The sequence below is a fragment of the Sebastes fasciatus genome, chromosome 2 (assembly GCF_043250625.1).
Source record: "Sebastes fasciatus isolate fSebFas1 chromosome 2, fSebFas1.pri, whole genome shotgun sequence".
Classification (NCBI taxonomy): domain Eukaryota; kingdom Metazoa; phylum Chordata; class Actinopteri; order Perciformes; family Sebastidae; genus Sebastes; species Sebastes fasciatus.
Window position 1 is genome coordinate 1,665,456 of NC_133796.1, and position 25,264 is coordinate 1,690,719.

Consider the following 25,264-nt stretch of genomic DNA (forward strand, 5'->3'; position numbering starts at 1 on the left):
TTTCTTGTACTCTTTCTAACATGCCACAGCACTACCTGGGAAATAGCCCAGTGTGGTAGATATCTGGTTAGAGTACTGGATGTTCTGGGTTCGATCCTTATGTGACACAGTCTGTTTAGTTTAGTATAACATGTCAAAAAAAAAAAATTTGTATGTTTAAAAAAGTCATAGTATAGTGTGTCAAATTTTTTTATAAAATGTCATCGTATACTATGACGAACAATAATCTATGGTTGTAAGACTGACATTTTATCGACATATTATACAATGACTTTTTTTCATGAACTTTTTTGACATTTTAATGACACACCGTACTATGACTTTTTTGAAGTTTTTATGACACTAGACTATGATTTTTTTTTACATTTTCATGACATGATATAGTGTGACGTTTTTATGTTTTTATGACGTACAGTATGACTTTTTTTGTCATTTTTTGACAGTTATACTATAACTTTCTTAATGTGTGTTATAATGTCTGTACTCCCCTACAGCAGCTCATACTTGAAAAGGTAGAAGTTGAAACCTTTGTGATTTTAACACAAAACACTCTTCTAAAGTCATTTTCCCCAATTTTGACCTGTAATTTCACTTTGACAGTGTTCAGTCCTGCTGTTATCACACACAAGTCTCTAGTATTATTATAGTCTGTATTTATTGTATTTATTGGGAGGAACATTTAAATTTCCGTTATATTTTAATGTTAAAAGTCCGTTGATTTTACTAAATTCCATTTTGAATTTTATTTACAGTGTCTATCGGTCTCTGTTTTACCAGGTGGGTCGAATGTAAAATAACAGAAACCAGAAAATCAGACACAAACAAATCTACAAAATCTCATGTTTGTCTAATGCAAAGTAAATCCCTCAGGAGTTTGTGTGTGAAGTCACTTCTTCTTCTTCTTCTTCTTCTTCTCCTTCTATCTCTGCTCTCTCATCAGATGAGCTCGAGCTCGCCTCCTCATGGCGAGCGCCGTCATGGCGCAGCAGAGCGTCAGGCAGGGGAAGGAGGCGCACGCCAGCAGGAGGCGCTCCTCTCCGTACGTCCTGACCAGTGCCGGCCGCCGCCATAGAAAGTCCCGGAACAGCGCCTCCTGCTGGGCCAGGGTGCAGAGGGACAGCAGGACGTGGAAGAGCTGGTGGCCGTGGCCGACGATGTCGTAGCGGCCCGGGGAGAAGCGCTCGGGGACGGGGCAGGAGAAGAAGAAGGCTGACAGCAGGAACAGCACCATCTGGTGGAGGAATCAGAGAAATCTGACTGCTGATCATACTGTGGTTTACAATCAGGGGCGCGTCTACAACATTCAGCATGCAGGGGCCAGATTCAGGGAAACAATATAGTGTGAAGGGTCGCACAGGCAAGAACAACGTCGCTGCCGTATTTATGTCTAGATGACGTCATGTTGAGTGTTGATGGAGCAGCTGCGTAGCCTGGCTCTGATCCATCCAGACTCCATTCAGAAAACAAGCATTTTAACAGTAGTTTGCTTGTCGTCATGGTAACAGACCTGACAAAGCATGAATTCAGACTTTTTACTGATCAGCATCATTATGTCGCTATTTCGGCATCATTGTTTTTTTTTTTGCATATGGCGGCGCAAGTGTGTCATCGGGAGAAACCATTCATTCAACCACAGCTCTGTTGTTCACACACAGTTAGCGCTGTGATATACAGTAATACCTCGGCTTCTGGCTGGACCTAAAACTTGCGTTTAAAATTCACATTCACACACTTGTTAGCAAGCTTTGTACAGAAACAGAGCTAATTTTCGTGTGTTCAGTAGGAACCAAGTAATTGAGGGCGTTGTCTTGTCTGTGTTGGATGATGGTGACGTTATCTCTGCCTCCGCCTCTCAAACCCTTAGATCCAGTTCATCACTCCGCCCTATAGATTTATTAGATTCATTGGTTTTTATTTATTTATAAAGCCACTTAATGGCAATTTGCCGCCATCCATCACGTCCTTATTAAATTGGTCCTTTAGTTATTATTGACTCGTTCAAGTGAACGGTTAAAGCCTTAAGTTCCGCGTGCAAAACACAACGTTTTTGGAAACTGCTTTTGGTGTTTGTGCTGCAAAAACTTGGAACAGTTTACAAAACACATTGAAATTAAACACAATTTGTTTCTCTCTTTGTATTATTATTATTATTATATTATTATTAATAATGATATTTTTTTTGTATTTTATTCTATGTTTTTTATTTATTTATTTATTTTCTAATTTTGAATGCTGATGTTGTTTTCTCTTGTGTACTTATTGTGCTAGCGTCTAAGCTTAATTACTTAAAAATTGGTTTATAAACTATTGTAATTAAGAACTGTAAATTTCATACAGTATATGAAAACAACCTCGAAAAAAAGGGGAAAAAATACAGTCTAAAAAAATAAAACACATTTTTTTTCTCTTTGTATTATTATTATTATTATTATTATTATTATTATTATTAATAATAATATATTTCTTATTTTATTCTATGTTTTTTATTTATTTATTTTCCAATATTGAATGCTGATGTTGTTTTAAACACATCTGTACCTCTATAGGTGATTTTAGATCAATGATTACAGACTACTCCGCTCTTGAATGTAACTGTTTTTAACGTTCTTTTGTCGTCTGGTTGATTGCTTCTTGTAATCCGTTAATTTTGTTCTGTGTATATTCATTTAGTTTTATTGTAAACGAGGGCACGGCCTCAATGATTCCTCCAGATTTAAATAAAGGTGATATTGATATGATATTCTCCGAAGAGAGAGCGGAGATCCATGAGGACATATGGAGAAGGAAGTGCTTCAAACCACAGCATCATGAGATCTCTGAGTAATCTGATTACTTGTGTGCATGTGATCGTACTAACTGATCACTAAAACAATAATAAAGGGGTAAAGTGGTGACGGTGAGGAAGAGGAAGCGCCACCTGCAGGAAGTGCAGCTGCAGCCCAGAGCTGCTCGTCCAGCGAGGCGAGGTGGCGAGACGGTGAGCGACGGGGCTGATGTCCAGCAGGTAGGCCGCGCCCATCGGCACCACCTGGCAGAGCTTCCTGCGGAGCGGGTACGGACGCCGGAAACGGAGCTTAGCGTAACAGCAGGCGGCGCAGGAGAACCAGGCGAGGAGGGCGGCGGCCGGGAGGAAGACCTGGCTGGGAGAAATGACATCATCGGTAACGTCTGAACGCGTTCGCCGGCAGGGGGGAATTTAACACACGTTATCAACAGACCTGTCCCAGCATGCTTTGCGTCCAGGCGGCGTCGGAGCTGTACAGGCACAGAGCCAGAGCGCTGCCGTACTGGTAGACGGCCACGCCCACGTAGTCGAGGAAGAACAGGGAGTAGTGAGAGCGCTCCGAGTGGGACTGCAACAGGTGAGCCGCCGCGCTGCAACACGCAACGCAACATTCATCAGGAGGACACAAACACGACGCCATCTTACGTTAGCGTGTTAAAATATGAACACTGACAGCTTGTTCTCTGGCTCACCTGCAGCTCAGGTAGGTGACAGCTGAGAGAACGTAGAGGACCAGAGGCAGCGAGGAGACGTCCACAGAGAAGCCCTGACCTTCAGGACCCTGCAGCCGGAAACCCAGGATCCCCTGAGGAGGTCAAAGGTCAGACAGGTCAACAAACACAGCTTCCAAACACCGAACGGTACAGGACTGTAACTTTACCGTACCCCTCCCTGCAGGACGGCGAACGCCGTGAACCTCAGCGCCACGCAGACGGCGGCCAGCAGGTGGCTCCACACGTTCAGGGTCTCGTTGTGGACCTGGAAGAGGCTGAGGCCGTAGCAGCGCCACGACAGGCCCACGGGCCGGTACCCGGACAGGATGAAGCGCTCCCGAAACAGAGGGGGGACGTCCACGTCTCGCACGGTGGCGGGGAGCGAGGGGAGCAGGCGGTGCAGCAGAGGGAGGAAGGCGAGGCACAGCGAGGGAGCGGTGAACGACACCCGAGGCATGATGGGAGAGGATCCTCGGTCCGGCTCGTTGTTCTGGACGGAGCTGGAACCCTCACAGGTACTGCAGGTAAATCAGAACATGGCAAACTGCATGTGATGATCATAAAGTGGGCATGTCTGTAAAGGGGAGACTCGTGGGTACCCAGAGAACCCATTTACATTCACTGATCTGGAGGTCAGAGGTCAAGGGACCCCTTTGAAAATGGACATGACAGTTTTTCCTCTCCAACATTTAGTGTAAGTTTGGAGCGTTATTTAACCTCCTTCATGACCAGCTAGTCTGACATGGTTGGTACCGATGGATTCATCAGGTTTTATGGTTTCATATGATCCCAGGATCGGACTTTTCTTCTGCCTTTTTTTGGATATTTTGGGACTTTTTTTTTTAACATTGTTCTGACAATTTCTGGACGTTGTTTTCGGACATTTTCAGACAATTTTCAGACTTTTTTCAGACTTAGGTTTTTTTAGTTTCATATGATACCAGTATCTTCACTCTATCTTTAAAACTGAGCCGCTACAACCTAAAAATCACAAGTTGTGTTAACGTGTTAAAGAAATTAGCGGCTTTAAAACTAATTTGCGTTATTATTATGACGTTAACTTTGACAGCTCTAAAAGGAACCTTTAAGAACAACAGAAACATAAATGCTAAATCACCACCAACAGAAAGAGGGTGAAAGGTCAAAGGTCAGAGGTCACAGCACCGACACACAAACAGAGGAACCAAACCTACCTGATCCGTTTGTCTCTGAGAGCGTCAGCTGCTGCAGGAGGCCTCTTCTCTTCTGTTCTACTACCGACCGGCTCGCTGCTCAGTCCTGCAGACCGCCACCGTCACATGCACGCTCACACACACACACACACACACACACACACACCTCTAACCTCCACAATGTGTCTCCTTGTTTTCAGCTAATTAGCTGAATGAGCTGATTTCAGTCTGAATGAGTTTTTTTCTCTGCCGAGGATTTCAGACGTCATGAGACTCCACACACAAACACACACTAACACACTAATACACACTAACACACACTAATACACACTAACACACTAACACACACTAATACACACAAACACACATTAACACACACTAATACACACTAACACACACTAATACACACTAACACACTAACACACGCTAATACACACAAACACACATTAACACACACTAATACACACTAACACACACTAACACACAAACACACACTAATACACACAAACACACACTAATACACACTAACACACACTAACACACGCTAATACACACAAACACACATTAACACACACTAATACACACTAACACACACTAACACACACTAATACACACTAACATACACAAACACACACATTAACACACACTAATACACACTAATACACACAAACACACACTAACACACACTAATACACACAAACACACACTAACACACACTAACACACACAAACACACACACTAATACACACTAACACACACTAATACACACTAATACACACAAACACACACTAACACACACTAATACACACTAACACACACAAACACACACACTAATACACACTAACACACACTAATACACACTAATACACACAAACACACACTAACACACACTAATACACACAAACACACACTAACACACACAAACACACACTAACACACACTAACACACACTAACACACACTAACACACATTAACATACACTAACACACACTAATACACACTAACACACACTAACACACAAACACACACTAACACACATTAACACACACTAACACACACTAACACACACTAATACACACTAACATACACAAACACACACACTAACACACACTAACACACACTAATAAACACAAACACACATTAACACACACTAATACACACTAACACACACTAACACACACTAATACACACTAACATACACAAACACACACATTAACACACACTAATACACACTAATACACACAAACACACACTAACACACACTAATACACACAAACACACACTAACACACACTAACACACACAAACACACACTAATACACACTAACACACACTAACACACACTAATAAACACAAACACACATTAACACACACTAATACACACTAACACACACTAACACACACTAATACACACTAACATACACAAACACACACATTAACACACACTAATACACACTAATACACACAAACACACACTAATACACACATTAACACACACTAACACACACTAACACACACTAACACACACTAACATACACAAACACACACATTAACACACACTAATACACACAAACACACACTAATACACACATTAACACACACTAACACACACTAACACACACTAACACACACTAACACACACTAACACACACTAATACACACTAATACACACAAACACACACTAACACACACTAACACACACAAACACACACTAATACACACAAACACACACTAACACACACTAATACACACTAACACACACTAACACACACTAACACACACTAATAAACACAAACACACATTAACACACACTAATACACACTAACACACACTAACACACACTAATACACACTAACATACACAAACACACACATTAACACACACTAACACACACTAACACACACTAACACACACTAACACACACCTCACTGTTACACTCTGTTCACTAACATGATCGGTGTTTTACAGGCAGCTTCATTCATTAAAGCAGCAGTGGGTAGAAATGGAGCAAATATGATTTTAAATAAAGTTATTTTTATAAAATGGTCACTATATCCTACGACGGAGTGTTAGGAGAAATAAATCAATCTGAGATTTCGAGAATAAAGTCGTAACTTTACGAGAATAAAAGGCTTAGAATGAGGATGGGTCATTTTATGTAAATTTTTAATAATAAAATAATCACAACTTAAATTTCAGGCTTCAGGGACACAATGATGCTTAAATCAACATGTCAGACTTCCACCGGCCTTTGGTCCGGGTTCAGGTGGTTCAGGTGGTTCAGGTGGTTCCAGTTCAGTCCTGGTTGATTCTGGCCCAGACGCAGGTACAGCCGACGGCCACGGAGCGGTACGTTGCGTTGTAGCAGCGTCCCCCATACTGCCGGATCAGGACCAGGACGTTCTGGTAGACGGGGACCGAGTTCAGCTGATGTCCGTCTGTGTGTCCGCCGTCGGGACTGGAACAGAAGCTGTCGCTGCACTCGGCCTCCCAGAGGGTGGGGGGGATCCGGTTCTTCACCGTGGACGACCTGAACGAACAGAAGGAGACGGACTTCACATACAGACACCTGCAACCTGCGTCTGTTTAACCATCAACCACCAGAGGGCGGCAGCGCTCACACTGAAGGATTCAATGTGGAGGAGCTCAGAAATACAATTCTGTTTAGTTGACGTGTTAGTAGAAGAAATGAAAACCAGGATCGGCTGATGTTTAGAACATGTGAGAGCAGAGTCACTCATAGATTTACTGTTCTAGTAAACTCAACTAACACCAGCTGTTTGTTATTAACCCTTTAACCTCACTGACCTCCAGCTCCACGGAGACAGAGATCTGATGTTGATGTTCCCGTTAACTTCAGACGAGGACGAGGACGAGACCTCCGAGGAGAACGCCAACGTGGAGTTACAACCAAGAGGAGGCGCTTTAACCCTGGAGGAGGAGACGACTACCCACAATACACTGCAGCACACCTGAGGACAGGAGAGGAGAGACCATCACTGTAAAGTCCCTTCTATATAATAAAGGGCTGTTATGCTGTATATTAATAAACAGTTTCATACTTGTACTCCGCTACAGCTCAGAGGTACATGTAGTACTTTATACTTAATTAACAAATAAATGAAAAGCATGTTGAAATCAGAACATGACCTCCTCGCTGGAACAGAAATGAACCGAACCGAACCGTTCAACCCCAAATATATATATAAATATGTGTGTATGTATGTGTATGTGTGCGTGCATGTATGTACAGTATGTGTATGTGCAGTATGCAGTAGGTGTGTACGTGTATATATATGTATGTATGTGTATAAGAATAATGTATAATCATCACATATCTACACATCTATACATCATCTTATATGCGTGGTCAGATGTGGTGTATTGTGTATTTAATGTATATATATATATAATATATATATATATACTATATATATATATAAATTGCATATTGTATATTAAATATTATAAATAATAATATGCGCATATACAAAAAGATAACAACTAGTCAATATAATTAAGATTAAGATGAAGATTATTTTTTTATTTTACATGTTAGAAATAAAATTGTATATATATATATGAAGTAAAATATATTACACATTTCATTAATTATATATATATATATATATATTTCTCATATAATTGTGGGTCCTCAAATACGACACATTATTTTTATTTTCTTACGATAAAGTGCATGTTAAGAATATTTCATAAATATATTTATTAGGCTATATATTTATATTTAAACTTTCTTTGTATCTCTTGAACCCTGATTTTCATCCTAAATATCTCAACTTTCTTTAACTTCAGCCGGCGGTATGTACACAATATATATATATAGATATACAGTATATAATATATACACAAAATACTCAGACAAAACATTTGTAAAAACATAATTTTGTACCAGTTTAGTCATATTTTATCTTCCTATTAGCTGATAATCAGACTGAATCACCTTTTAGTTGACTCTATTATTAATATAATAATTAATAAGAGATTAGAGGCCTGAAAGCAGTAATAGTAATGTGTGTCATCGGGTCATATAGTGGATAAAGTCGATGCTCACCAGCAGCAGAGTGCAGACTCTGAGTCTCAGCTTCATGATGTCTCTGATTGTCCCGTCCAGCTCCCCGTCTGTCTCTGTGTCTCTCTGCTCGTCACTTCAGGTGTCTTTATGAAGATCTGTGACGACTCAGATCTGATAACGGAGAGGGGAGATTCCCGCTATCTCTGCAGTCCATCTATCTCTCAGGACATGAAAGTCTGTGATCGACACTTTGACAGATCTTCACTGATAAACATCAGATGGATCTGATAGATGGTAAAACAAACCAAACTGCTGACGCTTCTTCTGATCTCCACCCAGAAGTTTCCAAAAGATCTGAGATCTAACGTGATAATCAACATTCTGCATCTAGATACATATATATATACTGTATATATATAGTACTAGTAGTACAACCTCATACTATACTAGTAGTACAACCTCATACTATACTAGTAGTACAACCTCATACTATACTAGCAGTACAATCTCATACTATACTAGCAGTACAACCTCATACTATACTAGTAGTACAACCTCATACTATACTAGCAGTACAACCTCATACTATACTAGTAGTACAACCTCATACTATACTAGTAGTACAACCTCATACTATACTAGTAGTACAACCTCATACTATACTAGTAGTACAACCTCATACTATACTAGTAGTACAACCTCATACTATACTAGTAGAACCTCATACTATACTAGTAGTACAACCTCATACTATACTAGCAGTACAATCTCATACTATACTAGCAGTACAACCTCATACTATACTAGTAGTACAACCTCATACTATACTAGTAGAACCTCATACTATACTAGTAGTACAACCTCATACTATACTAGCAGTACAATCTCATACTATACTAGTAGTACAACCTCATACTATACTAGTAGTACAACCTCATACTATACTAGCAGTACAATCTCATACTATACTAGTAGTACAATCTCATACTATACTAGTAGAACCTCATACTATACTAGTAGTACAACCTCATACTATACTAGCAGTACAATCTCATACTATACTAGTAGAACCTCATACTATACTAGTAGTACAACCTCATACTATACTAGCAGTACAATCTCATACTATACTAGCAGTACAACCTCATACTATACTAGTAGTACAACCTCATACTATACTAGCAGTACAACCTCATACTATACTAGTAGAACCTCATACTATACTAGTAGTACAACCTCATACTATACTAGTAGTACAACCTCATACTATACTAGTAGTACAACCTCATACTATACTAGCAGTACAACCTCATACTATACTAGTAGTACAACCTCATACTATACTAGTAGTACAACCTCATACTATACTAGTAGTACAACCTCATACTATACTAGCAGTACAACCTCATACTATACTAGTAGTACAACCTCATACTATACTAGTAGTACAACCTCATACTATACTAGTAGTACAACCTCATACTATACTAGTAGTACAACCTCATACTATACTAGCAGTACAACTTCATACTATACTAGTAGTACAACCTCATACTATACTAGCAGTACAACCTCATACTATACTAGTAGTACAACCTCATACTATACTAGTAGTACAACCTCATACTATACTAGTAGTACAACCTCATACTATACTAGTAGTACAATATCATACTATACTAGTAGTACTACCTCATACTATACTAGCAGTACAATCTCATACTATACTAGTAGTACAATCTCATACTATACTAGTAGAACCTCATACTATACTAGTAGTACAACCTCATACTATACTAGCAGTACAATCTCATACTATACTAGTAGAACCTCATACTATACTAGTAGTACAACCTCATACTATACTAGCAGTACAATCTCATACTATACTAGCAGTACAACCTCATACTATACTAGTAGTACAACCTCATACTATACTAGCAGTACAACCTCATACTATACTAGTAGAACCTCATACTATACTAGTAGTACAACCTCATACTATACTAGCAGTACAATCTCATACTATACTAGCAGTACAACCTCATACTATACTAGTAGTACAACCTCATACTATACTAGTAGTACAACCTCATACTATACTAGCAGTACAACCTCATACTATACTAGTAGTACAACCTCATACTATACTAGTAGTACAACCTCATACTATACTAGTAGTACAACCTCATACTATACTAGTAGTACAACCTCATACTATACTAGTAGTACAACCTCATACTATACTAGTAGTACAACCTCATACTATACTAGCAGTACAACTTCATACTATACTAGTAGTACAACCTCATACTATACTAGCAGTACAACCTCATACTATACTAGTAGTACAACCTCATACTATACTAGTAGTACAACCTCATACTATACTAGTAGTACAACCTCATACTATACTAGCAGTACAACCTCATACTATACTAGTAGTACAACTTCATACTATACTAGTAGTACTACCTCATATTATACTAGTAGTACTACCTCATACTGTACTAGTAGTACTACCTCATACTGTACTCTGTTGTGGCAACAGATGGAGCAGGACACAAACACAAAAATATCTGAAAAAGGTTTGAACATTTTCCAAAAAAAGCCCAAAAAATGCTAAAAACAAATGTCTGAAAAAGGTGGAAAAAATGCTCAAAAATCTGAAAAATGTCTGAAAAAGACAACAATAGAAATGTTCGAGAAGAGTGAAGACACTGGTATCATATGAACTGGTTATTTAAGGTGAACAAAGGAACACGTGGCATTAAAAGAACGGCTTTGGAGAATCTGTCCACAGCGCTGAGTATGACTGTATTACCTCATTACATGTTGGTGAGAGAGGACATCGGGCTCGAGGTTTCTGCAGCGGTAGGCGAGCGGGAAATTGAAGTTGAACATGGCGTTTAAAAGAAAACGGAGGCTTACAACTTGTGAAACTTAAAACTTAAGCTTTTGATGTGAAGGTGGGACTGAAAGGTTGCTTTATTTTGATTGTGAGAGAGAAAAAACAGGTTTTTCAAATATTTTAAAGAAAATAAAAAGGTCTAAGGAAGTTAAAATGTTTTCTAGTCAAGTGATTTGGTCTGTTGGGAATTTCACTTTAGATTTTCTTAACGCAGTTACAGTTATTAGATTGTTGAAGATTCACAATGGAATCGGTCCTCGCCGTGGGACTGCCACTTTGCAGTTCACTGCACATCCGGTATGAGTACGTGACGAATAAAACTCTTGAATCTTGAAAACTGAGACCTTCCCCGACTCTCTCGGTTACCTCTAACAGCCTGCGGACTGATTTCTACGTGAAGGACTCGGGACGGTTTGGCCCCGTAACGTTAGTTGATGAAGTCATTTCACAAATCACAAGCTAGATAGTATCATGGAGATTGAACATTACAGATAGTAAAGGTGATACATGATATATGATTGTAATGTAATGTCACGTCACTGTTTTGGCCGACGCCCAGGACGATTGCATCGCATCCTGTGGCGTGTGAGCACGTGCACGAGCAACAGGATGCAGACTGCGGTTCACTTAACCAGCACCAGTGTAATTAATAACAAGGACTTTCAGAAAGTTACATAAAGTACCGTTAAACAGTGCAAATAATAATACTGAAAAATGTGATCTATCCATAAGTAAGTGCCAGAGAAAACCAGATTACTGCACTAAATTATTGCACTGTTAAGTCAGTATTGCACAATTTATTTTTGGAACATTTTTCGAAACATTTCAGATTTTTTTCAGACTTTTTTTGGAACATTTTTCAGACTTTTTTTTTTAGCTTTTTTCAGACTTTTTTCAGGGTTTTTTTGGACATTTTTCAGACTTTTTTACTACATTTTTCAGACTTTCTTTGGAACATTTTTCAGACATTTTTTTCCATAAGTAATTGCCAGAGTAAACCAGATTATTGCACTAAATTATTGCACTGTTGAGTCAGTATTGCACAGTTGGTGAAATAATACATTACGGGGTTACAGCTACTGATAAGGATAAAAAAACACACTTTACAATCAAATGAACGTTTTCTAGACTAGACACTTGATCGTAAATACAATCTATTAACTTCAAGTTGATGATGTCTGTATGACAATAAAGTAGAATTAATTAAAAGTCTATCTTAGTTTGAGCAGTTTACAGTAAATGTTTGTTCCGGTAGTCACACAGAACTGACATCGGAGCGTGTTCCATGAGGAACACTAAACGGCGTTGCACGTCGTCAGTAAGGCCGGCTGGTTAAGTCGGCATTGATGGAGGGTTTCATAACCCACTTCTAGTCCCCGCTAACTGGTTTGGGATGTCACTTAACATAGCGGACCCTCCACTTTGCACTGATTAGAATACTTTCCCTCACTAAACCCAACATGCTCTGCTCATACTCATACTCTGCTGTTCAGCTTCCTGTTTCCATATATGGAGTCCAGAGAGCCTCCTGTGCTGTGGACCCCCCGCCCCCCGTGACATCACAGCGGTGAGCGTGTGTGTGTGGTTTTGGCAGCGGTGTGGTCGACTCTCTGAGGTTTTGAACAGTTTCTATCAGAGCCGTCAGCAGCGTCTCTCTGACCTCGTTTTCACTGAGAGAGGAAACCAGAGACAATGAGCATTAATCTGATAACTCACCCGATCTGAACTCTGTTCGCTGGTTACCGTCAGCGCTGTCAGCACTTCTCACGCAGACCGGGAAACTCTCACTCTCGAGCATCACGTATGAACTGCTCGAAGACACGAGCCGATGCCTTGCTTAAAACCAAGCATAGTTTATTAAACTAAGGTTAATTGAAATGAGTCGGTAGTGAAAGTCATGCATGGTTGTGTGGCATGTGGAGGCGTTGAAGGTGCGAAACCAAAAGAAAGGTGATACGGAGGTCGATGTCAGCTGTGGGAAGGGAGAAACACAGTGGAGCACATGGGCCAGCTTATATAGCCTGGAAGGCACCAGGTGAGCTCAATCAGGCCGAGGACTGGACCCTTCCAGTTGAGGTCGGCCAAGACAGCCTCCAAGACGGCGGGAGGGCGTCACACCAGCAATACACCTGCCAAGTGTGAAGTAGATCGGATGAATGGTTCTCGAAAAATGCTCCAAAAAAAATCTAAACAAATGTCTAAAAAAGTCTGAAATGTTCCAAAAAAAGTGAAACATTTTCAAAAAAAGTCTGAAATGTTCCAAATAAAGTCTGAAATGTTCCAAATAAAGTCTGAAATGTTCAAAAAAAAGTCTGAAATGTTAAAAAAAAAGTCTGAAAAATGTTCAAAAAAAAGTCTGAAAAATGTTCAAAAAAAGTCTGAAATGTTCCAAATAAAGTCTGAAATGTTCAAAAAAAAGTCTAAAATGTTCCCAAAAAGTCTGAAAAATGTTCCAAAAAAAAGTCTGAAAAATGTCCAAAATCTAGCCTCGGCGTATCCTGCTGCTTGGTGGGATGAGTTCTCCTTGATGCCTCCCGTGTGTTAGAGTCCTGCTATATCTGTTGCCACAACCCACCGGTCACGTCGAGGACCGATTCGATTGTGACTAAACAAAAGTTTTTTTGGAACATTTTCAGACTTTTTTTGGGCATTTCTTGGATTGCGTGGTCCCCAGTTATCAAATGGGAATATGTGTGAATTATGCACAGTCTGATGAAAAAGGATCTTTTAAATGTACAAACATCATCTGTGTGACTCATGGCGCAATTCAGACGGAATCAAACAAATATTTGTCTCTCTCCGTTGACCACTGTTCATATTGTTTAGTTTTTAAATAAGGTCCCACGGTGATCCACAGGAAGGGGCGGGACTTTGCCTCTCTCTCTATATATAGTTTGTTATTTTTACTTTAACCTCCAATAAGTTGCTAAAAAGAGAGAACAGCTTGTGTTATATATAGTTGTTCTGTTAATCACCAGGACCAATCCCTGCCTCGGATAGACAAGGAAACGCCCCCTCATATATCATATATATCATATTATTGGAAATGTTTCTGATATCAAAGCCTGCTTTGTTTAATTGACTATCTATTCTATGATTAAGTAGATACCTCAGTTATCCCTGTTTTGGCACTTGGTGACAACAGTTTTGCCAGATTTTCAGCACCTAAAGATCAAGTGATTAACGAGTTAATGAGATTAGTAGTTGCTCAGCGAGGACGGTGTTGCAGATCTCTTTAGTTTAGTTGGAGTGTCCGATGCCTTAGTGACCTGCACACCGTCAAACAATCATTTTACTTTGCTTCTTATCAAAAGAGGGGAGCCATGGGACAAGAGGGGAGCCACAGTGAGGAGGTGGACTTGGCCCTGATTCAGGATCTGTGCATCATGTTCATGAAGGAGTGTCCGAGCGGTGCCCTGCACCTACACGAGTTCAAGAGGATCTTCGGGGTGCCGAGCAGCTCTGCAGAGGAGTCCCTCTTCATGGAGACGATATTCCACTCCTTTGACAAAAACCAGGTACGAGACGCAGCAATGTTTCACCTTAGAATTCAGTTTTTTTGTTGTATTGTGAATGCACACAATGCGTTATTTACCTACAGGATAACGCACTTGATTTCCTGGAGTACGTGGCAGCTCTTCACTTGATCTTACGGGGGAATCTTGAAGATAGACTCAAGTGGTCCTTCAAGATGTACGACAAGGACGGGAACGGGAAGTTGGACAGGCAGGAGGTGAAACGCATCATCAGGGTAAGAAAGACATCTTCACATCTTCACATTTTCACATTTCTGTGAATTGTTTTTGCAGTTTATACAAATGTTCAGAGTGAATGTTTTTGTAGAAAGTATTTGAAAGAGTGAAGTGGGATACGTTCATCTTATAAACGAGGTTTTATAACACAAATCCTCTCAAGATTATCAGATTATATTGCCGACCCAGAGACGAGGGGTCACGTCCTGGACGTTCTCAGGGTATTAGATGGTCTCTGTGAGGGCTATTCCTGAAGTGAACATCTTTGGTGTGCTTTACAGTAAGCCCCACGATAAGATTAGCCCACTGTCCATGTGACCTGATTTAGACGGGAATTAGGTTCATATTTGTTACCGTAATCCTTATTATGTTTGGTATAAACCTATAATATTCTACATTAAACATGGATATTTTCCTCTACACGTTTTGGCCCCACGCGCATCATTTTTGAGTTCTGGGTCACAAAAGCGGATATTTTTGACCTTTTAAAGGTCCAGGTTTTTAAAAACTCTGGTTTCTTTGTATCTGTGTGGACGTGTTAAACGGAGTGTTTGGGAAACGATGGCGTCCTCTCCTCATTTCATGCCCATTGTAAAGCAGGTAGAGCATCGTATCGTTGACGTAGCCTGTATCGCCAAGCGGGCCATTAGGAGGCATTTTTGCATTCTAGTGTGGATCCCGTGACTGAGCGGACTACTGCTACTGCGCCTGCTCTACGGGCTACGGGATGATCGCAAGATCCGGGTACTTTTCCAGTTGGAAGTCGAGTCAATTTGGAAAGAACGGAGCCCTGCCTCCAACACTCTATCCAGTTCTCTTAATACATCCATGGTTTGGAGTCGGTTTTTGCGTTTGAGTGTGGATGAAGATATTTTGTAAAACGAAGGTCGTGTGGACAGATTAATTTTTTTAAACGGAGGGGAAAATATAAGTTTTTAAAAATAACTGTCCATGGAGCAGGCGCAGTAGCGTCCGCTCGGTCACATGGCTCCTACTGGCCCGCTTGGCGATAAAGGTTACGTCAACGATACGATGCTATACATGCGAAAGTTTTCCTTCCACTCCTCGTTGACAACAACCTCTCTCTCTCTCTCTCTCTCTCTCTCTCTCTCTCTCTCTCTCTCTCTCTCTCTCTCTCTCTCTCTCTCTCTCTCTCGAAAGTGTCCCACCATCGACCGGTTCGAGCGGGCCATATACAAAACTGACGTTTCTGGCGTACTTTAAAATGTAAAGTAGTAATTAGTCCGAGCAGCGCTAACAAAACGTAAAAAAGGAGCCGGTAGTCGGTCATCTTTGTTATTGTTTCTGGCTCATTAAATGAGTAGAGGACGCCATCGTCTCCGAAACGCTCCGTTTTAAACGTCCACACAGATACAAAGAAACCAGAGTTTTTAAAAACCTGCACCTTTGGAAGGTCAAAAATATCCGTTTTTGTGACCCAAAACTCAAAGGTTTGGGCGTGGACGAGAGGCCAAAACGTGTAGAGGAAGATATCAGTTTTTAACAATATCTGTATACATGTAGACGGGGCCTTAGTTATATCAACTTTCAGACCTGTCCATGAAAGCCTATATGATATGTACAGTATCACACACTGTATGTTGTACAGAAGTAAAGGGTTTAGCAGATAAAGCTAGAACTCATAGTTAATCATGTTTCTCACACAGATTCTTTACAAGATCAAACTCCAGACGAGTGACGTCAGCATGACGCCGTCCGAAATCTGCGACCGGATCTTTGAGTTGGTTGACCAGAACGATGACGGTAAGGAAGCACACAGGATATTTTTAAAATATTTGATCACGCTTAATTGCAAATTAATCACACATTTTTTATCACTTCTAAATGAACCTTAAAGGGAGATTTATCAAGTATTTAATATTCTTATCAACATGGGAGTGGACAAATATGCTGCTTCATGCAAATGCATGTTTATATTTATTATTGTAAATCAATTACTTACACAAATCAATGACAGATATTGTCCAGAAATAATTTCAGACTTTTTTTTGGACAATTTTTCAGACTTTTTTCAGACATATCTGGAGGTCAGAGGTCAAAGGACTCCTTTGCCATTCCAGTTTGTCCTTGCCAAAGTTTAGTGTACGTTTGGAGCGTTATTTAACCTCCTCCATGACCAGCTAGTCTGACATGGTTGGTACCGATGGATTCATCAGGTTTTATAGTCTACTATGATACCAGTATCTTCACTGTAGCTTTAAAACTGAGCCACTACAACCTAAAAATTGCGAGTTGCGTTAATGCATTAAAGAAATTGGACAGTTACAAGCAGCTTTAGGTAAGCTCCTCTGTTAAACACATCTTGTCCACAACAACACGATGGTGTTTGTGTATAAATGTGCAGCATGGAGGTGATTTTACTGCTGTTATTCTTTGACTCTTCGTCGAAGGTAAAGTCGTTCATGTGAATCGTGTTTCTGTGCCCCACAGGTCAGATAACGCTGTCTGAGTTCATGGAAGGAGCTCGGAAGGACGAATGGGTCATGAACCTGCTGAAGTTGGACGTCAACGCCACCGGCTGGGTCATCCAGAACTATGGGAAGTTACCGTGATTCCTCACGTCGTGGGTTCACCCGCCCACGGGTCTTTTGTTTGAGGCTGACACAGAGGTCCTGAGTTTATTGTCCTGTGTCTCCACGTCGAGCTCCCTGTGACTTGGAGCTTCTTCACGGCTGCCGTGATTTTGACTGCTGGTCCAAAGATCTGAGTCCTGTATGGTGGTCTGTTATGGCACTGAGCTAACGTCTCTATCTAAGGAACGCTGATGCGCAGCAAGACTGTTAAAATCAGTTATTGTGTATTTACATTCATCATTGCATGTGTTTTATAGTATGTTTGATAGCATAGTTATGACTATATACAAATATATTAGTAGTATACTTGTCTCTGCAGACGGGTGGTAAAATATAACATTATTTTGTGATAGTTTGTGTGGTTCAAAGCATTAGACTTTCCACAACTAAAACAGTATTAGTTGATCTTTTTGGGTCACTTTGGGGCTCGACTTTTTTACCTGTATGTGCCGGTCTGATGTATGAGCAAAGGATGTAAACAATGCTGGATTTAAGATACGTAGAAATCTGCTTTGCAGTTGTTTTATGATGATGGAAATGCATTCACAAACACATTTGTTAGAGTTCAAGAATCCACACCTTTAACAGTGATGCATCAGATGTGATGTATATAGGGCGTCCAGCTGAAGCTTTTTACGATGATTTAACGATTGCAACAGCAAAGAATTGCCTTTTTACTGCAGACATGGAGCAAACGTTAGCATTTTAGCTCTAGTTTGGTCTCCACCAGCTCCTGAGGGAAATGTCTGTCTCTTTAGCTGTTAAATGCTCCACTATGTTCACCAGCTGGTCTCTAACTGGGTCTGATATCTGGAGTACAGTGGCTTTATTAGGTTTGTTTCAGATGAGAGCCATGAGACTGAACCAAAACAGATGGTGTTGTGGGCTGTAAAACCAAATCAATATCAACCCGTTCTCACTCTCAACTCATCAAATACCGCCGTTTGGGCAGCGCCCCTCGGCATCGGAAACTGTCGCACCCTTTAGCAACAGTATGTGACGAACCGGGCTTTCCACTAACTCCAATGTAAACCCACCCGCGGTGTTATTCGACGGTCGGAGCAAGTGACGTAGTATTAATTGCGTGAGAGTCTGTTCAGGGCGGGAGGGAGGGGAGGTGGGTGGGTCAAACGAACACAAGACTTTCAACCAGGAGACCCATATTGGTGCCCCGTGTGAGGCTATTTATTTTGTCACGTCAGTACCGTGAGTTGCTAGTCAGTGAAGCTAACGGAAACCACGACCGTTTCCTAACCCTAACTAAGTGTTTGTGTTGCCTAAACCTAACTTCCTGTGAAAACAGAAGTTTATGTTGAAAGAACACTATGCATGTAACGAGCGTATGTTGACACGCCGTCCCCGGTCCGTCCAACAGTAACGCTAGAGGGGAACCCCCGGTGAGTCGGTCTCCGATGCAGAGGGCCGCTGACCAAGCGGCGAGTCAAGTGATAAAATTCTCTGAGTTCGTCACTACGAGCGACCCTGTTCACATTTCATATAATCATTTGACCCGCTGCTGACATGAAAATATTTGTTTGTGCTTTAAGTTTTAAGTTTTTTTTATTTTCTGCAGTTTTTGTTTGTGTGTTTGTTTGTTTTTCTTCTTTAATTATCTTTTCTCTTCTTTTGACTTTTTATTTTATTTGTCTTGAACATGTTTTTATTGTGTGTTTTTTTTTTTAAATGTGTTATATGTAATGTTATTTGTTATATGTTAGAAAAGAATAAAGAATAAGTGAGATTATGTCACACAACTATCATCTTTATTCTTATTTGGATCCCCATTAGCTTGCACAAAGTCTTCCTGGTGTCATCTGATTAGTAAACATGTTCAGACTAATGTTTGAAATATTTAATCCACCAATATATTCCATAATTTATGCTACGAAGAACCCTTAAATGATGTCAGAATCTCATGCAGTTTTATTTATTTGTTTCTTTTTTGTTTTACAAGTGTGAAGAGGTTTTAGGTGAAACTCTAAACTGCACTGTATCTTTTTGTTATTAAAACATTTTTATACTCACTTCACGCTGTATTTTCTTGAATTGAATCTTCAGGAGTTCAGCTGATTGATCTAAAGCGTGAGTAGAGAAGACACTTCGACAGAAGGACGTTAGGAACCGAGGATCGAACCGCCAAGCTAGTGGTTAAAGGACGACGACGACCCGCCCACAAATACTGAATGTCCTGCTGACTATATGTAACTCTCCCAAACCCAAACTACATGTGATTATCATGAAGTGGGCATGTCTGTAAAGGGGAGACTCGTGGGTACCCATAGAACCCATTTACATTCACATATCCTGAGGTCAGAGGTCAAGAGACCCCTTTGAACATGGACATGACAGTTTTTCCTCGACAAAATTTTGTGTAAGTTTGGAGCGTTATTTAACCTCCTTCATGACCAGTTAGTATGACATGGTTGGTATCGATGGATTCATCAGGTTTTATAGTTTCATATGATGCCTGTACCAGACTTCTCTTCTGTCTTTCCTTCGGACGTTTTCTGGACATTTATTTGGACATTTTTCAGAAATTTTTTCAGATATTTATTTGGACATTTTTCAGATTTTTTTTGGAGCATTTTTCAGAATTTCTTTTTTGAAAAAATTTCAGATTTGTTTTCGGAGATATTTTTGGAACATTTTTCAGACTTTTTTAAAACCTTTTTTTCAGACATTTTTTACATATCTGGAGGTCAGAGGTCAAGGGACCCTTTGAAAATGGCCATGAGAGTTTTTCCTCGACAAAATTTTGTGTACGTTTGGAGCGTTATTTAACCTCCTTCATGACCAGTTAGTATGACATGGTTGGTACCGATGGATTCATCAGGTTTTATAGTTTCATCTGATGCCTGTATCAGACTTTTCTTCTGTCTTTCCTTCGGACATTTGCTGGATGTTTTTTTTTGACATTTTTCAGACATTTTTTCAGACCTTTCTTTGGACATTTTTCAGATTTGTTTTCGGACTTGTTTTTGGACACTTTTCAGATTTTTTTTTCAGACTTTTTCCAGACATTGTTCACATATCTGGAGGTCAGAGGTCAAGGGACCCCTTTGAAAATTGCCATGACAGTTTTTCCTCGCTAAAATTTTGTGTACGTTTGGAGCGTTATTTAACCTCCTTCATGACAAACTAGTATGACATGGTTGGTACCGGTTTTTAGGTTTTATAGTTTACTATGATACCAGTATCGGACTTTTCTTCTGTCTTTCCTTCGAACATTTGCTTTTGGACATTTTTCAGACTTTTTTAAAAACTTTTTTTCAGACTTTCTTCACATATCTGGAGGTCAGAGGTCAAGGGACCCCTTTGAAAATGGCCATGACAGTTTTTCCTCGCTAAAATTTAGTGTACGTTTGGAGCGTTATTTAACCTCCTTCATGACCAGCTAGTATGACATGGTTGGTACTGATGGATTCATCAGGTTTATAGTTTACTATGATACCAGGATCTTCACTCTAGCTTTAAAACTGAGCCGCTACGACCTAAAAATCCTAAATTGAGTTAATGCACTAAAGAAATTAGTCTGTCCGTGGTGCTGACTACTTCAGAGACGGAGATCATCAGCATATAGATGAAAAAGAACAGCATCAATCAGATAACTAGTATTTGTTCTACATTCATCAGACAGGCCAGGCTGGGTTAAGTGTGCTCAGACGGACCTCAGTGGATAAAGTGCCAAGACGACCACACTCAGAGGCTTTGACGTCATACGTCCCTTAATCTGGCTGAGAGCTCGGCGGTGGCCTTTTCTCTTCATCCACTCTTTACCGTTAAAGAGCCGAAGGAGCTGTTGCTTATCTATTAGTGCTCAGTATTGAATGCATCAGTGCTTTTCTACAGAGTAATGTGGAGTGTCTTTGTCACATTTTTGAAAGTACAAATATTGAAGAAATACTCAAGAGGGATTTGGAGATCACTGAAAGTCAATAGGATTTGTGCAGCAGGTCAACTTGAATTAGCCCACAGTGGATCCACGGCTATAGTGCACAGGGATGGATGTGCTTGACAACTTCTCTGTAGGTTTTTCTTTATTTTAGCAACTTATTTGTTTGCTTCTTTGCGTTGTGAATTATGGGTCAAACACAGAGTGGAGCAGATAAGGAAGTGACTCTTCAAGACATCCAGGAACTCTACCGTAAGTTTGCCAGTGAATGTCCGAGTGGAAATCTGCACTTACATGAATTCAAAAGAATCTTTGGAATCAACAGCAACTCCACAGAAGAAGAATCTGCATACATGGAAAATGTGTTTCGATCCTTTGATACGAACAAGGTAACGTAACAGTGTCATGATGTAGGAAATAGGTGTATTTCAGTATTTGTCAGCCTTAATAAGTCAGTATATGAGTCTCTGTTGGACGTCAGTGTGAAGGACTGATCCATCCCTCCGTCCACTGTTTGCTTCTCAGGACGGTAAAATAGACTTCATGGAGTACGTGGCGGCGCTGCATCTGGTGCTTCGTGGAAAACTGGAGGACAAGCTGAGGTGGTCCTTTAAAGTTTACGACAGAGATGGAAACGGCTGTTTGGACAGACAGGAAGTGAGACAACTTCTCAAAGTAAGTATTCAGTTATTTTACATATTTATTTATTATTTATTCATTTTTTTATTTTTTTTTAAATTAAAAAATTAAAAAATTAAATAATTAATTTATGTATTTATTTATTATTTATTCATTCATTTATTACAATATATGTTGTATTATAACAATGTTTGTTTGGCAATAATTTCAATATTTTAGTTACAAAATCAACGCACGAGGAATTGTATTTTAACTTTATAATATTTTTATATTGAATGGACATATTTGATTTTGGATTATTTGTTGTTGTCTTATTTACTTTGTTATTGATCTTATTTGTTATTATCTAAGTTTCACTTGATCATATTTCATTATTATTATAATAAAACTACTCCATTTGGAGTCAGAATAATACAATTTATTCTTTTTTATTTTATTGTTTTTATACCATGTACAATGGTAGAATGTGAAGATGTAAAAAGTAAAGAATACAGAAATACATAAATTTGGGGAAATAAATAAGGGGTGAAATGCAAAAGGAAAATCGTGCAGAAATGAATACATGCATAGATATATAAATAAATAAATAATTTATATATAAATAAATACATACATTTAAAAATTAATAAAAGAAAATTAATAAATAAATAAAAGGAAAAATTATCAGAAGATTAGATAAATAAGGGAATTAATACAAAGATTAAAAAAGAAACATAAATTTATGTCACATTTTAATTAATGGCTACCTTTATTTTTAATACTATTTTTGCCACATTTAATGACATATTTATTTATTTATTTATTTTGGCAAGTTCTGTCCTCCATATTAAAGTTCATGTATGTGTGTGTGCCAGAAATATTGCTGCGTGAGTTAACATCAAACATCTTTGTTGTCTTGTTTCCATCTTGTTCAGATCATCTACAAGATAAAGATGCACAACGATCCGAGCGTCGAGGGGAATATTGAAGATATCTGTGACAGAATATTTGATCTGGTGGACAAGAACAACGACAGTAAGTTCACTACGATGTCGGCTCTTCTTCTGCTGCTCTCTGCTCTGTGATGTACTCAGGTTCTGATGGTGTGATCTTCTCTTGTTTCTCTTGTGAAGGTCAGATTTCTCTGGAGGAATTCATTGAGGGTGCTGAGAAGGACCCGTGGGTGATGGATCAGCTCAAACTGGACATCGGGGCCTGTGATTGGTTCATTGACAAGCAGGAGAAGAAGCCCTGACTTCATGATGTACGGCGTGTTTTTACTATCAATGACTGGACGCTGAGTGACGGTAATAATCTGCCTTCAGTGTTCGGGATGTTTCAGGATAATCTGAGGGATTATCTCTTCGGCTGCTTGGAGGTGAATCGTCAATGGAGGTGAGAGGACACAGCTGCGTGTCATGGCTGAGGAGAGCCTGACGTCCTCTAAACAGACCTCTACAATGTTTTATACATCTGGAAACAGCTGCAGGGAGACCCCGGTTGACCCCCTCCAGACTACAAGCAGCGTTTCCCTGCATGTGCATCATCAGCAGGCCATAATCAGACTGGATCCATGTTTATAACCATCAGATGAAACCTTGAGATCTGCTCTGTGCTGCTGCAACAAACCAGTTATTGACTCATTTATTTATTCATTCATTTATTTTTGATTTCGTCAGGTTCCATCCTCCGTGTGTTTCTTCCCCCTCCTTCATCAGCGCTATCAATCATCTGAGAATTTAAATAGATTTGATTAAAATACCTCCATTTTATTAAAGCACCATTTGGGAAATACGCTTATTCACTTTCCTGCTGACAGTAAGCTAAGACGATTAACACCCCTCTCATGTCTGCACGCTAAATATACAGCCAGGAGACACTTAGCTTAGCTTAGCTTAGTTTAGCTTAGCTTAGCATAAAGACTGGGAGCAGAGGGAAACAGCTAGCCTGGTTCTATCCAAAGTTAAAAAGAATACACCTACCAACACCTCTAACGCTCGCTGGCTGACATGTTCTCTAATCTGCACAAACACTGAGGCGTTAAACGTAGTCTTCTATACGTAGCAACGGTCTGCTATACGTAGCAACGGTCTGCTGTACACAGCAACGGTCTGTTAAACATAGCAACGGTTTGTTATACATAGCAACGGTCTGTTATACATAGCAACGGTCTGCTATACGTAGCAACGGTCTGCTGTACGTAGCAACGGTCTGTTATACGTAGCAACAGTCTGTTGACCAATCAGATTGACCATCAGATTCGAGTATTCAACACAGCCGTGTGATAAAGACAGATATGAGATTGGTATCAATCGTCTCACGACTCTCGGTAAGAAAGCGGATAAGCATTTTTACCAAACTGCCGGACAAAATCTTTAAAGCTTAACAGATCTCACACACCGGCAGCAGGCAACATTTATCTGAACAAAAAAAAACATTTAGGCTATTTAGACATTTTTCTACAGTTATATAGAAGCACCGCAACATAAACAATGTCAGCGTTTTACAAATCAATGTATTTGATCCAAACCAAATGATCCCAATCCCCTGATGAATATAATCTGGGGAATATAATATTTTGGGGGTTTTGTTTGATATGCTTTAAGCCAAAGCTTTTGGCTCCAAACAGTTGAATTTGTTCTATTTTTAAATACTAAACCCTCCTGAAGGTGGCTCTAATGCTATGTTAGCATGTTATTATGATGTGAATACAGATATCAGTGCATGTAGATATACAGTAAGTCTCTCAATCCTTTTTTATCACTGTGTGCCTGGTTTAAAACCCAGGATATGAT

The 25,264-nt window shown here is 39.7% G+C and overlaps 4 protein-coding genes across 5 annotated transcripts; 2 read left to right on the top strand and 2 right to left on the bottom strand.

The window, feature by feature from the left end:
- Positions 1-919: 919 nt before the first annotated feature.
- Positions 920-3,955, bottom strand: LOC141761665 (membrane progestin receptor beta-like). Its single transcript, XM_074625188.1, has 5 exons — positions 3,686-3,955; positions 3,478-3,566; positions 3,219-3,375; positions 2,918-3,136; positions 920-1,231 (listed from the first exon to the last, which is right to left on the bottom strand). The coding sequence occupies exons 1-5, from the start codon at positions 3,953-3,955 to the stop codon at positions 920-922; spliced, it is 1,047 nt and encodes a 348-aa protein (XP_074481289.1).
- A 2,863-nt stretch (positions 3,956-6,818) lies between these two features.
- Positions 6,819-24,691, bottom strand: LOC141781759 (interleukin-17A-like). 2 transcript variants are annotated; one of them, XM_074657568.1, is made up of 5 exons: positions 24,452-24,690; positions 13,330-13,742; positions 8,742-8,873; positions 7,478-7,641; positions 6,819-7,199 (listed from the first exon to the last, which is right to left on the bottom strand). In XM_074657568.1, exons 3-5 carry the CDS (start codon positions 8,775-8,777, stop codon positions 6,965-6,967), a joined length of 435 nt encoding a protein of 144 aa, XP_074513669.1. In that variant the 5' UTR covers positions 8,778-8,873; positions 13,330-13,742; positions 24,452-24,690; the 3' UTR covers positions 6,819-6,964. The 2 variants fall into 2 exon arrangements, with proteins under 2 accessions (XP_074513669.1, XP_074513678.1); XM_074657577.1 differs by lacking the exon at positions 13,330-13,742 and having other exon boundaries at positions 24,452-24,691.
- Positions 14,742-19,512, top strand: LOC141781773 (guanylyl cyclase-activating protein 2-like). Its single transcript, XM_074657605.1, has 4 exons — positions 14,742-15,131; positions 15,215-15,364; positions 17,033-17,129; positions 17,817-19,512. The coding sequence occupies exons 1-4, from the start codon at positions 14,937-14,939 to the stop codon at positions 17,936-17,938; spliced, it is 564 nt and encodes a 187-aa protein (XP_074513706.1). The 5' UTR covers positions 14,742-14,936; the 3' UTR covers positions 17,939-19,512.
- On the top strand, positions 21,984-23,724 carry LOC141781748 (guanylyl cyclase-activating protein 2-like). Its single transcript, XM_074657556.1, has 4 exons — positions 21,984-22,240; positions 22,377-22,526; positions 23,405-23,504; positions 23,603-23,724. Exons 1-4 carry the CDS (start codon positions 22,040-22,042, stop codon positions 23,722-23,724), a joined length of 573 nt encoding a protein of 190 aa, XP_074513657.1. The 5' UTR covers positions 21,984-22,039.
- Positions 24,692-25,264: the final 573 nt, after the last annotated feature.

Excerpts from the sequence above, each read along its gene's own strand:
- LOC141781759 (XM_074657577.1), bottom strand. The coding sequence starts at position 8,777 with ATGAAGCTGAGACTCAGAGTCTGCACTCTGCTGCTG. Across the intron at positions 7,642-8,741 it reads GAGTCTGCACTCTGCTGCTG|GTGTGCTGCAGTGTATTGTG; the intron begins GTGAGCATCGAC and ends TCCTGTCCTCAG. Across the intron at positions 7,200-7,477 it reads CTGTCTCCGTGGAGCTGGAG|GTCGTCCACGGTGAAGAACC; the intron begins GTCAGTGAGGTT and ends CTGTTCGTTCAG.
- LOC141761665 (XM_074625188.1), bottom strand. The coding sequence starts at position 3,955 with ATGCCTCGGGTGTCGTTCACCGCTCCCTCGCTGTGCCTCGCCTTCCTC. Across the intron at positions 3,376-3,477 it reads GTCACCTACCTGAGCTGCAG|CGCGGCGGCTCACCTGTTGC; the intron begins GTGAGCCAGAGA and ends TGCGTGTTGCAG. Across the intron at positions 3,137-3,218 it reads CGCAAAGCATGCTGGGACAG|GTCTTCCTCCCGGCCGCCGC; the intron begins GTCTGTTGATAA and ends TCTCCCAGCCAG.
- LOC141781748 (XM_074657556.1), top strand. The coding sequence starts at position 22,040 with ATGGGTCAAACACAGAGTGGAGCAGATAAGGAAGTGACTCTTCAAGAC. Across the intron at positions 22,241-22,376 it reads GATCCTTTGATACGAACAAG|GACGGTAAAATAGACTTCAT; the intron begins GTAACGTAACAG and ends TTTGCTTCTCAG. Across the intron at positions 23,505-23,602 it reads GGTGGACAAGAACAACGACA|GTCAGATTTCTCTGGAGGAA; the intron begins GTAAGTTCACTA and ends TCTCTTGTGAAG.
- LOC141781773 (XM_074657605.1), top strand. The coding sequence starts at position 14,937 with ATGGGACAAGAGGGGAGCCACAGTGAGGAGGTGGACTTGGCCCTGATT. Across the intron at positions 15,365-17,032 it reads AGGTGAAACGCATCATCAGG|ATTCTTTACAAGATCAAACT; the intron begins GTAAGAAAGACA and ends TTTCTCACACAG. Across the intron at positions 17,130-17,816 it reads GGTTGACCAGAACGATGACG|GTCAGATAACGCTGTCTGAG; the intron begins GTAAGGAAGCAC and ends TGTGCCCCACAG.